Below are 13,795 nucleotides of genomic sequence, written 5' to 3'. Positions count from 1 at the left end.
GGGAATGATTAATTAAATGTAATAGATTAGGTTAGTGGGTTAATTAATTAAGTTAGGCTATTGAACTATCCCAATCCCAGTGAATCTTGCAAATTCATGTAGTTTTGCATATCAAATGCAATTTTTGAATGCAACATCAATTAAAACACAAAATTACAAACCTAATGGAACAATTCCCACGAAAATCCGATGCTAGAATGTTTAGATGATGAATTTTTGAATTTAGGAGACCCATTAGTCATTAGTAAATTTAGCCAAAAATTAACGCAAAACATGTATTTTTCCCTTCTCCTAGGAGGGAATGGCCTTCACTAAAGCCTTCCCCTTGGGCCAAGATAAGAATAGTAAGATAGTAAGATAAGAAGTAAGATGGTAAGATAAGAAGTAAGATAAGAAGTAAGCGATAAGACAAGATAAGAGATATATATATATATATATATATATATGGAAAGATAGAGATAGAGAGAGAGAGACGGGCTGACAAGAGTTGTAGGGGGAATGTTCAGTGGACTACCTGCTCTCCATCATCATCATCATCATCATCATCATCATCCACCGCATGTGGTCACTGGTCACTCGTTTCGCGATTCGCATGTGCTCTAATGAACGTGTGATGGATGAATCCAAAGCGTTTGGATAATTTGGCTGCTTCGCCACTCCTTTCTACAAATAGTGATGCCTCGTCGGCTCTGACTCTTCACGTGGCTCAATGTTTGCACTGTGCAGCTCGCGCACTCTCTCGCTCATAACGCAATTCTCTTACTCCCATTCGCTACCCTCGCTCTGATTCGCTGCTGCTGCCTAGCTCCTCTTCTTCCGCTTTGAGCTTCGTGTAAGTGGCTTCTCTACGAGCCACCCTCTAACCAACTTTATTCCTACTCACGCCGCTGTCCTCAATCAAATCGGAAACAGAGTAGAGGGAATGGTGGAGAAGGCCAATGGCTAGTATTCAACGCGAATCGGGAGCTCCGAACGTTTTCATGCCCTCGACGTCATCTGGATACGGCATACACAGTTTTTCCACGGCATCTTTGACGCAGTTCACGTAATTTTGTCTAACCCAAAATATATTGATTGCGTGTCCTGACGGCTATGTTCAGCTGCATGTCTTAGAAAAGTGATCTTTATAGCGTAGATACAGAGATTTCATTTGTGCGTCTTTTTGGAGTATCAGGCCATATCTAGCATTCTCATTACGCATGTAATTGAAAGATTTGTCTGTGCGGATTAAACAAATATGCGTACCCTCAGATCACACATTTAAGTGAAGGGCGGGAAGGGGAGGCACGAATGTTTGGCTTGTATACACACACAGTTTTAAATTAGAATGACATCCAGGCTGTACTTAGTTTGTGCCTCACGAATACTCTATTCCGAACCTGGTCTGCATTCTGTGCAGGTGTCTAGTATGAATTGTTTGTCAATAATACTTCATGCAGCTGCTTCCAAAACAGCCATGTCTTCCTTCTGAACATTCCAACATACAATAACGCACCTTCCTTTTTTCAGGTAGATTGAAATACTAGCCTAAGCCGTGTCTTATAGCGCATTCTATATTTTGAAAACCCAAGGGCACCATACGCTTCAGTGTCTTGCATACTGAGTAGTCAAGCTTTACTGATCTTGATTTCTGTTACTGTTTTCTTTGAAAGAGAACACATGTAACCAGCCACTCACCCACCCACACGGCCCCCTTTACACGCACACGCACATGCCCTGTTCATATGCTCCTTATAAGGAGCGTTGTAAAAATGTTATGCGTTCAATAAACACGCGTGAATATTCCACATGTCTGTGAATCAGCAAAAAGGTTCCCCTAATTTTGGGAAAGAGCGAGTCCATCTTTGTCATCCAGTGCAGTCTGGCACGTTGTCTCATCCCTAGAAAAGGACAGATTTTGTAGTTCTCACCAGATCTTTCTTTTTATTGCCGGGGACTTGCTTCTTTATGGAGCTGTGTAGCTTTATTGTTAGATCTTTAAATTTGAACTCAATTCCTGTATTTAAATTAAGATTGTGCCCCACTTAATGAGGCCTGCAGTAACCTTAATTTTTACCCTATTCTCTTACGCCCACACAATGTTACAATTGATGTGACCTTTTGTTTAAAGTATGTCTCTTTGGAATGAGGCCAGTCTTTTGTTAAAAGAATGTACAATGATATTGAGTCTTGCCTCCTCAATGATGTTGACTCTTGCCTCCTCAATGCCTTCGGTATCAAAGCAGGAGATCGAATTGGCCTGGGAAGAATGGCAACATGGTGGACAAACAAAGTGCTGAGTTGTAACAGTCCAAATAAAAAGAAAAAGGTTGTTGCCAGTTGCGGAAGGCAGTGTTATGTGGGTGATTTCTTTCAAGATGAAGTGATAGAATGCAGACACCTATTTCAGCTATTTGCTCAAGCGTCTGTTGCCTGTGTGGTGCTGCTACCTTGCATGAGTTAGATGCCTTAAGAAGGAGAACAAAGCTGAAAATACATGCGGAATTAGCAAAGCTCATTTGAACCAGAGGGAGATAATCAATAGTTGCTGCCAAGCCTGCTTCGCTAGTCATCGCACTTCCTCAACAGTTGCTTTGCATACAAGCCTGCAGCGTCCAATTCATCGGTGTTGTTATTCGTCTTGTGGACGTAAAAACTCTTTAAGATGAAGGGGATGTTATGCCATCTGTAATACTGGGGTCATGGATATAACGACTCTAAAGGTGGGGAACCATGAGGGCTTGATAGTATTTGCATTGGTGAGTTTAGAGGGCTGAGGCCTAGAGTTTAAAGGATGCATCCGAAAGGAAAGGTCCATGATAGGACATCACATGAAAAACCCACATGGCACCCACTTGGCTTGGTGGGAGCGTTCCATAGAAAGCTTAACAATAATAGAGGGCTTGAGAGAGAGATTACAAGCGAGATAGAGCTCAACAATGGAAGAGTGAGTGTAAAAAGAGAAGAGGAGAGATGAGGAACCTAAGGCTGGGAGGTTATTCTATGCGGAGCCCTCATACTGAAAATGATTTGTATGAGGTTGAAAGGACTCCTTAGTTTTACTATTCTTCTCTTTTCCTTAAATCAGATTTATTGTTGTTAAATGTAGAGCTTTTGGTGGTGTTAAAATAGCTTTTTCTTTGTAATGAGTTAGTAAAGGTGTGCGCAATATTATCTTTGCTTGCACTGGGGCTCAATGCAGTTTCTAAACTGCATATCTTCTCTCTGGCAAAAATTTAATGTGCTTGATCTTAGAATGAAATATTGGGTGTCAGTTCTAGCTTGTGTTTTATGATTATCACAATACATTGTTGGTGGTGAGGAATTCTTGAAATTTTTCCCATGCTCTTAGGTTAAAGCCTTGTATTTTGTTTTTGTAGAAGAAAATGAAGGTGTTAGTTGCTTAAATAACCATGATCTCTCTCCTTGTTTGAAAGAATGCATATCCTTGTGTTGACCACGTTGTGGTATAATCTTTTGCATGGTCATTGACACAATGATGATTCTATTTAAACTCAGTTCCTTTGTATTCCTTTTTGTTTGGAATCTTTTTGCTGGTCTCAGAGAATTTTCTTGGAACAAACATATGCTGAGCTAATGCACTGATTATATATAATTCTTTCGAGTCAACTACGAACCCCTCTGCATAACGAGATGAACTTGTCACAAATCCATAAAACTGTTTTCCCTTTTCTCAATTGAGCATCTTGCACATAATTTTTGTAAAGCAGTGGCCTTGTGATTTGTTGGCGTTTGTAGCCCCTTGTTGATAGAGGATTGGGCATTCACAACATTGTCATTAGGCATTTGTCCAAACGAGTGCTCAAGACGGATGTCCCCCTGCCCTCCTATTCCTATCTTTGTGCATTTCTCTAGAATCTTCGGTTCCTAGCAAGCTGGCTGGTATCCTAGCTTCAACTCGTAATTCTATTTCTTCCTTTGTATGAGATTGTTAAATCAAATTCAGCAAAGTATATAATACCTTTTGCCTCTTGCCTGGCTTCCTTATCAAACCACATGTTGCATGTGAAGGATCCCTTGCATGTCTTCTTACCATATTTCAAGGCAAAATATTTGTTTGCACAACCTTTTGATCTTTTTGCAGAGATCTGCCAGTTGTTGAGAGGGATGTTTGTGTTGTGCCACAACTAAATGGGGCGTATTAGTATGCAGCACTGAGAGAGAGAGAGAGGTAAAAAGGACAACGATAAGGTACTAGAGGAAGAGGAAAGGCAGGATTTTGGAGAGACCCAAATCTGAAGAGGGTTACAGAGAGGAAGAGGAAAGGCAGGCTTTTGGAGAGACCCAAATCTGAAGAGAGAGAGAGAGAGAGAGAGAGAGAGAGAGAGAGAGAGAGAGAGTGGTCATTGGTGGAACCCCCTCTCCTTTACAAATGAAATGGCATCACGTTCAATCATGTTACTAGAATTGTTATCAAAACTTTATGGGTCTTTGCCAATGTACAATTTTTTAAGCTATGTAGTCCTACATCTGATATGAGCATATAGTCTACAGTATCAGTGTCAATGTTTGTGGTGCCATCCATGATGTCTTGGTCCCATTTATGCCTTGGGCTATAACCATTCCAGTACTTTTACACGCTATGGGCAAAGCTTTGCCAGATTTTATTTTATATCTCGCAAAGGATCTGTTCCATCCCATTGCTTTGGCATCTCTCTCATACATTTATAATAGGTCTCTCTTTACTGTACACACCCGCTTGCCCATAATTTGCATGTCTGGTATTGCAATCATTCATAATGAAAAGGTGAGAGAGAGAGAGAGAGAGAGAGAGAGAGAGGCTCGTCAAAAACTGCTCAGAGTTATTTGCATATGGAAATCCGCGGATCAGCATCAACCATCCTGCCATTCGAGAAAGTAAGTATACAATTTGGGAGTTTGCAATCCATGGTAAAGCCTCTGTTTGAGGAGCCTATATAGGTTCACAATAACAGTATTATCTTCTTTCTGTCATCAGTCTACTTTGATTTTTGGATGGTTCTAAAAACATATGACCTCTTTATCATGCTCTCGGAGAGTCTGCTACACTTGTTGTATATGCGTCAGTCTTAGCAGTCTTAGCAAGCAGTTCCGTAGTTCTGTACTTATCCCTGGCACTGTTGTATTGAAAATTCATCTCTTCTTAATGGTAAATGATCTTTTGATGCAGATCTTATCGATGGTCATACCTCACTGAGCAAACGTCCGGTAAATCCTTTAATGTGGGATAGTGCATGTCAGGTATATGCTTTTCAGTTTTGATTTACGTTTCCCCTAGCTTGATATGCTTACCTCTTAAAGTGATTCTACTTATGCTAGCTGTAATTTTGGATGCTAGCAGCAGTCTTCACAGCCGACTTCACTTTCTGGCTCAAGTACAGATTCTCGTTCTGGGATTAAGGCTGCAAACCAGGATACAGTTATGGGCTTTGAACAACCTGCAAGTCACTTTCAGACGTGGGCGGAGAACAGTCCTCGAGCAGAAACCTCCACAGATATGGAGGGAGAAGCCAAAATTGAGATTGTAGGAGAAGCTTCTGTACATGTTGATCTCTAGAATTTTGATGGATCATTTTTGTGGTTTTCATTGGTGAACCGTGGGGATTTGTATGTTCAGTTGGCTCTGGACTATGTTGCTGTCTTTTGACACTCTCGAGTGGATTGTGTGTATCCAGTTGGAAAATGGAAACCATGGAGAGATTGTAGCTGCCTCAGGATCTTCTGATCATGAACGAGCAAAGAACACGGACTCTAAGGTAGTCTATCAACCGAAATTTGGTTCTAATAGGCCTGGATTTCCATGTGTTTCAGTACTTTCCAAGTATTAAGTATTAAGAGTCTCACAATTCCAAAACGGTACCGTTCTTAATGAGTTCACATATGGCAACGAGGGCACAATACCATTCTTAACAAGGTCACATATGGCAACTAGGCACTTACAAGTAAATCCTGAGGCACTTCTTGAAAGCCTCCTTCATGATAGGCGAGAAACATAAAATACATGATGCCAAGAGGACTCTTGTTCGCCTGGTTTAAAGTTAAAATAAATTTTAGAGTGAACTTATGAGCCTAAGGTAACATGTTATATGAGGCTTGTTTCCATGTAATGAAGCTAGCTATTTGGCAAAACATCAATTGAGGAAATGTTTCTAGCTACATTTAAGTTGTTTGTCAAGTGTTTTTGAATTTCTATAATACCTTTTCTAGGTTTTATGTCTGTCACTTTTTGGATCGGTGGTTCTGAATCTAGGTGCAATAGATTTTGTGGACTACTTTCTATGCAAGAAAATTTGTGATGCAAAGGGATACACACACACATTTTTTTTGGTGATAAAAGGGACACACACACATACACACTTTTTTTTTTTGGGTGAAAATTTTGATGCTTTATATTATAGAGTAATTATCCCGCAATGGGATGTGCCCAAATACATCAAGAGAAGATCTCTGTATAAGACAAGTAAACATCAGTGTCTATACAATGACTTTGCAGACAATCATAGAAAGATTGCTGCAAGGAGTGCCTGAAAAAAGAGAGAGGTGAGAAAATAGGATCACCAAAGACTGTATGATTTCTGTCCCTCCATAAAGTTTAGAGTGTAACAGTAGCGAACCCAAGTTCTGTCTAGGTGGGTGAATCCCAAAAAGCCAGAAAAACTTCCCAAAAGTAGCATTTGGAAATCTGGTTCACAAACACTGCCCAAGGAAGCCCAAGAAATCACGGGTGTGGGAGCAATGCCAAAGAAGATGAGGCACTAATTCCCACGGAGCCAAACATCTACGGCAAACAGCCGGAGCAATATGTTTGTGTGCCAAAAACTGCCCAGATGGAAGAACCCCTAGCAAAACTCTCCATAAGAAAACTTGTTGTCAAAGGGGAATTTTAGATTCCAAAATCACTCGCAGTCTCTTTCGCCATCACTTTGGAGGACGATGCATTTGCCAAAGATGATTTGCCCTGTGTGAAACCTAGGGCGAGGGTAGAAGAACTTTATATAAGGAAGATACAATAATGTGAGACATCCTCAAAGGATGGCATGTCGACCTTGGGGAATGAAGAGTTCGATCTTGGAGCCAGTGTTCAATCCTAGTGGCGAAACTGGCTGAAAATGCTGAAGCATATGAGTAATAGTGTGTCATATTAGGACGATAATGCATGCCAAGACCATATTTTGCAGCAGCCCAAAGGAAAAGAGAGAAGGCTTCCATCATCATGAATGACATCTGCAACCGAGTCAATCCCTTTTAGGCCAATGAAGTATGAACGTCTAGGCTCCTGTAGAGCCAGTGGAGGGATAAAAACCCTTGACCAATGTATTCAGTGAGCTCTCAGAGAATTTCCTTGCAAGGAATCTTGGCCATGCCATTCCAAATGCGAGAGGATATATTTCCAGTCCATCAACATGTTGGAGACCAGTGGACAGCCTTTGATCTTACCATCAATACAACCCAAAAGAAAATCCTAGTGAGTGGGGTGCCAGTATCCAAAGGCAGGGGTGGTGAGCACATGAATGTTAAGAATATTGAGACCCCCATGCATCTTTGGCGAACAGAGATCTGTATCGAAAGCAATCTCAAACTCTTCTTGCCATGATTGGATCGCCATAAGGTTTTCATGCTATAGACATGAAAGATGTGAGATCTCCCTTGCTGAACATAATCAAAGGCAAATAGAACTGATCAAAATGGATTGAACAATCTGTAGGCTGACATGCAATGGCCTAAGTTGCCAACTTCCAGTATTCAAGTTTTTTCTTCAGCTTTGCAAGTATCCAGTTAGACCGAGTAATCATCCAACCTAAAGGGTAACTGAGATGGCGAACTAGCTGAATGGGTTGGACAATATCCTCTAGCCGTAAAAGAGAATGCCAGTCTTTGGAATGCAAAGGCAATAACTTAGATTTCTGAAAATTGACATGAAGACCAGCAGCCAAACCATATAAAGATGGAGCATGCATCAGGGAGGATAGATCCCGCTCAGTATTCCGAGTAAAAAATGAATCATCAACATAAGTCTGAGCAATCATAGTGCTGCTTTCAGGAATCTCTAATTCATGCAGCATGTATGCCACCACTAGATGATTCATGTATCGAAGCATAGGATGCGTGGCAAGGGCATATAGAATTGCACTAAGTGGATACCCCTGACGAACTGAACAACGAAGAGTCCATGCTTTACTGTCACTGTAGAGCCAATAAATAACATGCTACAATTTGTGGCCAAAACCCAATGCATGCATGGTCTGTGATATAAAATCCCATTGGATTGTGTCAAATGCCTTGGCAATGTCAACTTGCAGCATTTGCAATATTATTTGTGATATGCTTGCGAGGAACAAACCCATATTGTGCAGGATGAAGGCCATCATGTAAATACCACCATCATTTTAGTGATGATCTTGTAAATAACAGGCATGAGCCTCTAATCAGCCAAGGATTCACATATGTGCTTCTTGGGAAGACGTTTTACAAGCCCTTTTTTCCAGGAAACCGGCATGTACTGATTTTCCCAAGCAGAATTGATCATATGCAGCAAAGTTAATCTAGTATGCAAGAAAGAATTCAACAGTGAGACCATCCCATCTTGGAGGTTTCCATCTGCCACAGGATTTTACCGCATCAATAATTCTCTTTCAGTGAAAGGACTTTCTAGCTCCAAAGCCTATTAGAAATCACCCAATAGAGGGTACGCACAGCGGAAGACTGATAGAATTGCCCAGGAGCTCACACAGTGTGGTGCGGGGTGTGGAATCACTAACTTCTTAAACTTATGTGCATAGAATAGATGTGCAGACTCATCAATAGACAATGAACCAGCTAGATAGAGAAACCACCAAAATAATATATTTTCGCCCAAAGCTATGGACACAATACAAACAAGATAGATCCAGAGTCCCACCAATGGTGTGGTTCCCTGATCTTACCACAAGGTACTCATCCTGTCTGTTGGCTATCTCTAGACTCGAGCCTGCGTGCTCCACCTCGAGCGTAAGTAGACTTTCCGTCCAAATCACAACACCTTGCTGCCCTAGAAGACAGCCAAGGTCCAGCCTCTGGGGAACTCAGTCTGCAGCTCACCTTTCACTCTCCTTCACCCCCAGTGTGAGGCCCAAGGGAGTGGCTTCTGGCTGCTCCTGTCTGCTTCTGCTCTTGCTGGATGGTTGGATGAATTATGAGGCCCAGGGCCTCTCTTTTTATAGGCCCAAGGCCTGCTTTAAAAAACCGACCAGCAGCATCATTCTGGCCGACCCAAACAGGCTGACCAGTCGGCTGCTAAAACCGCCCCAAGGGGCTCTCAAAACAAGGGCCTTTGGCCCTCATTCCATTTAGGGGACCAGCCCCTAGGTCTGCCCATGTGCTGGCCTGGTCGGCTGGCTCCAACCAGCCCCACCAGCCCTATCCAGTGGCTGACCCAGCTCCTGCTCCCCCCCGCCATGTCTGCGCCATGCTGCAGCCCTTTGCTGGCACCATGTCCTGCCCGTACACATGTTGTGTGCACCTGTACAGGTCCGTACCATTGCTGATGTCATCTCGCCTTTGTTCCAGGCTGGAGATGCTGTGCAGATCTGCTCTGCTCTGTCCTTGACAGTCCCCTGGCCATTCTCTGCCAGATCTGCCCTCGAGGGAAGCTTCCTTCTGCCAGGTACTCTCCTCTCTTTGTGTGAGGTGCTGCCCATGTGGCACCCCCCTCCCTCTCTCTTTTCTTTTGCCCACATGGCAGCCATGCTGCTCTCCTCGTATGGGGGCTTACAGATGGGGAGGTGACGTTTCCAACACCCCCTTTCACCAACACATCTCGGCCCAATGCCAACACGTCGATGACAATGCTCCAGTGACTCTCGGGTCGTAATCCTTTGGAACACTTCAATGTCGAAATCCTATCCTGGCTTTTCATCCAGTGGCTCTTGCTCCACCAAGTCTGGTTCTGATTCCGCACACCATCTTCGTACACAGGTCCATCTCCGATAGCCCTCCTAGCACCACCACCTTCAGTCACGTTCCCACCTTCAAACGCGAGCAATCCAGCCGTCACGATCTTCTAGTTGTCCCCCTCATAATGAGTGAACAATTTGGAGTCTTCCAGGCACCATGCTCTCAACCTGTCCTTCCTTTGGCAAGGTCTGCAACAAATGAATATCTCCAGATAACCTGGACCATGAACTCTCACTGAGCTCTCAAGCAGGTACTCTTCTGGCTTCAGTACACCTTGTCCATCACCTTCCAACAATCTGCGTTTGAGATTTGACCCTTTTGCCTTCGAAGGAGGCCAATTCCTTCCAATCTCGCATTACCTAAGACAAGTGAAGAGCAGAGTCTCTCCACAACATGCTATAAAGGCTCAAATGAAGGACACCAAGCACATGCCAGATCGTCGTACTGCCTGTGTGCTTGCTCTGAAAGCAAACCATGCACCTCATTGAGGCACACACCAATAGCCTGTGTAATCCTATACTATCTCCTTCTGAAGTACAGCATCCATCTAAACATGAGACCCCAGGGCACTCCATGGAATCCACCTCGTGTCAGTGTCAACAGCCACGCACCTGGAAGATACCAAGCACTCCATGCTGTCCGTCACCTTCACAAAGGTCTCTGACTCCTTGTCGACCACAACTCTTCGATTACCACATTTGCTTTGGCCTTTGTATCACCCTCTGAATCTGAGTCGGACTCCTTCCTTTTGTTTTTCTGATCCGCCTTCTTCTTTCTGTAGTCCTTCGCAAAATGTCCCGGCATGTCACAATAGAAGCACTTCTTCTTCTGCTTCCTCTTGGAAGTGTCCTCGTCATGAGAGTCGTCTTTCTTGGACTTGCCACTGTTAGGCTTGCCCTTTCCTTTGCCAACGTAGTCCTTCGCCTGCAACGCCTTGTCGCTGTTGTAGAGCTTCTCCCTAGCTTCCTCCTGAAGCAGTAATGGACCCAACTCCTCAAAAGTCAGAGGTTTGGTCCTCTGTCCTGTTGTCACAGTCGCTACAAAGCTTTTGAAACTCCGAGGTAGCCTCCTCAGTACCATTAAGGCCAAATGGCACGAGTCCACCTTGTGACCAAAAGATGCCAGTTGATCCCTCACCATCTTGACCTTCGTCAAGGGGTTATGTATTGCATCTCCCTCATCCATATCAAGGTTGTAGAGTTGATGTTGAACCGGGATGTGTTGTCTGTCTCGTACAGATCCTTCAGAGTGACCCACGCCTCTACTGGCATCTTGGCCATCTGGATGTGAGGAAGCACAGAGTCTGCTGTAGTCCCTATGATCAATGCCAGGGCATGGATATCTCAGTCTTACCTAGCTTCGAGCTCCTCTTCGTCTACTGCCATGAGTATATTCCCCTGTTTGTCCACCATGTCTTCCGGCTTTGCCTTTACTCCCGTTGTGAGTTTCCATAGCTTCCGAGCCACTAAATGACTCTGGATCTTCACCTTCTAGATCTGGTAGTTTGACCCATCCAATTTCCTAGACTTTCCAAAGTTAGGAATAGTGAAAGAAAAAAACCTAGGGGAGGAGGAAGGGAGGGCAGGGGCTGAAGAGGTCGATATCTCTGCTGCTAAACCACACAGCAAAGTCGAACAAACTCAACCTTCAGTAGACCAGAACTCTGAATGCACTTGACTAAACCTGAGTCACCCTCCTTCTCGCAAGGGCACTGTCCTCCAGTTGTGGAAGTTGATTCCCAAGAGCTTCTGAATCAGGGTCGTCCTTCAGCAAGGTCCGTGCCTTGAGGCTCCCACACCTGTGAGCCTCGTACTTGGGCTCTGATACCATGTTAGAAATCACCCAACAGAGGGTACACACAGCGGAAGACTGATAGAATTGCCCAAGAGCTCACACAGTGTGGTGTGGGGTGTGGAATCACAAACTTCTTAAACTTATGTGCATAGAATAGATGTGCAGGCTCAGTAATAGACAATGAACCAGCCAAATAGAGAAACCGCCGAAATAATATATTTCGTCCAAAGCTATGGACACAATACAAAAGAGAGAGATCCAAAGTCCCACCAATGGTGTGGTCCTCTGATCTTACCACAAGGTACTCCTCCTATCTGCTGGCTATCTCTAGACTCGGGCCCGCGTGCTCCACCTCGAGGGTAAGTGCTGCCCTAGAAGACAGCCAAGGTCCAGCCTCTAGGGAACTAACTCTGCAGCACACCTTTCACTCTCCTTCACCCCCAGTGTGTGCCTTGAGGCTCCCACACCTGTGAGCCTCGTACTTGGGCTCTGATACCATGTTAGAAATCACCCAACAGAGGGTACACACAGCGGAAGACTGATAGAATTGCCCAAGAGCTCACACAGTGTGGTGTGGGGTGTGGAATCACAAACTTCTTAAACTTATGTGCATAGAATAGATGTGCAGGCTCAGTAATAGACAATGAACCAGCCAAATAGAGAAACCGCCGAAATAATATATTTCCGTCCAAAGCTATGGACACAATACAAAAGAGAGAGATCCAAAGTCCCACCAATGGTGTGGTCCTCTGATCTTACCACAAGGTACTCCTCCTATCTGCTGGCTATCTCTAGACTCGGGCCCGCGTGCTCCACCTCGAGGGTAAGTGCTGCCCTAGAAGACAGCCAAGGTCCAGCCTCTAGGGAACTAACTCTGCAGCACACCTTTCACTCTCCTTCACCCCCAGTGTGAGGCCCAAGGGAGTGGCTTCTGGCTGCTCCTGTCTGCTCCTGCTGTTGCTGGATGGCTGGATGAATTATGAGGCCCAGGGCCTCTCTTTTTATAGGCCCAAGGCCTGCTGCAAAAAACCGACCAGCAGCATCAGTCTGGCCGAGCGAAACAGTCTGCTAAAACCGCCCCAAGGGGCTCTCAAAACAAGGGCCTTTGGCCCTCCATTCCATGCAGGGGACCAGCCCCTAGGTTTGCCCATGTACAGGCCTGGTTGGCTGGCTCCAACCAGCCCCACCAGCCCTATCCAGTGGCTGACCCAGCTCCTACTCCCCCTCGCCATGTCTGCACCATTCTGCAGCCCTTTGCCGGCACCATGTCCTGCCCGTACACAAGCTGCCCATGTGGCAGCCCCCTCCCTCTCTCTTTTCTTTTGCCCACATGGCAGCCATGCTGCTGCTCATGTGTCAGTGTCTCAAACCCTAGGTTCACCCCCCCATGCTCTCCTCATATGGGGGCTTATAGATGAGGAGGTGACCTTTCCAACAGAGCCTGCGTAGAAGAGATAGTGGGAGAGACATGTTACATAATGGGAGAGACATGCTGTAACAGTTGGCTCCTAGCTGAAAAACCTTGTGTGAAGGGAGATTGAGTATCACTTCTTCACTCCCTAGCCTCTCTCTCTCTCTCTCTCACACACACACACACACACACACACACACACACACACACACACACACACCATGTTTCTAACATGCTATCAGACCAGGTTCACCCTGCCATCGCTGCCACGTCATCCTAGACCTAACCCTAATCCGAAACCCTAATTCTGCTCAAACCTCTTTTCCTGCAGCCGCCTCAGCCCTGCACATTTCTGCCTCAGATTCAGGCTTGTTCCTGTCTCCTTTCAGCTGCTTTTTACCCTTTTAGGCTTTCTGCACAGCCGCCTTCATAGCCACCTCTATTCGGAGTCTTTTGGAGCTCTAGGAGATCTTGTCGGCATCCCTGCCTGCTGGCCAGCATTTCCTTCAAGAGGCGCATGCACACGGGCCATTTTGGAGCTGTTTCATCGACGTTTTTTAGGATTTACATGCCGCTGCAGCAGAAGTCGACCACTTGTGGGCATTGCTTGCAGATTTTCGTTACTTTTGGAGGCTGTTTCGACCTAGTTTGGAGCTGCTCTTGCATTTTCGGATCATC

The 13,795-nt window shown here is 44.8% G+C and overlaps 1 protein-coding gene across 10 annotated transcripts in view; it reads left to right on the top strand.

Annotated features, from left to right (window-relative positions):
• The first annotated feature begins 552 nt into the window (after positions 1-552).
• LOC147903290 (transcription factor TGA2.2-like) overlaps positions 553-13,795 on the top strand; it is a 51,234-nt gene continuing 37,991 nt past the window's right edge. The window contains exons 1-6 of one of the 10 annotated variants that reach the window (XM_087373056.1): positions 553-1,045; positions 2,226-2,308; positions 4,832-4,857; positions 5,150-5,220; positions 5,321-5,503; positions 5,655-5,735. In XM_087373056.1, the coding sequence (XP_087229182.1) occupies positions 5,200-5,220; positions 5,321-5,503; positions 5,655-5,735 (285 nt within the window). In that variant the 5' untranslated portion in view covers positions 553-1,045; positions 2,226-2,308; positions 4,832-4,857; positions 5,150-5,199. Of the gene's footprint in view, positions 1,046-1,399; positions 1,510-2,225; positions 2,309-4,831; positions 4,858-5,149; positions 5,221-5,317; positions 5,504-5,654; positions 5,736-13,795 lie in introns of all 10 variants that reach the window. The other 9 variants (XM_087373058.1, XM_087373057.1, XM_087373054.1 and 6 more) reach the window with 9 other exon arrangements.

Source organism: Dipteris shenzhenensis, chromosome 3 (assembly GCF_047967505.1).
Source record: "Dipteris shenzhenensis isolate YYH24624 ecotype China chromosome 3, Dip_SZ_1.0, whole genome shotgun sequence".
Lineage (NCBI taxonomy): Eukaryota > Viridiplantae > Streptophyta > Polypodiopsida > Gleicheniales > Dipteridaceae > Dipteris > Dipteris shenzhenensis.
This window is presented reverse-complemented; position numbering and strand designations above follow the sequence as displayed.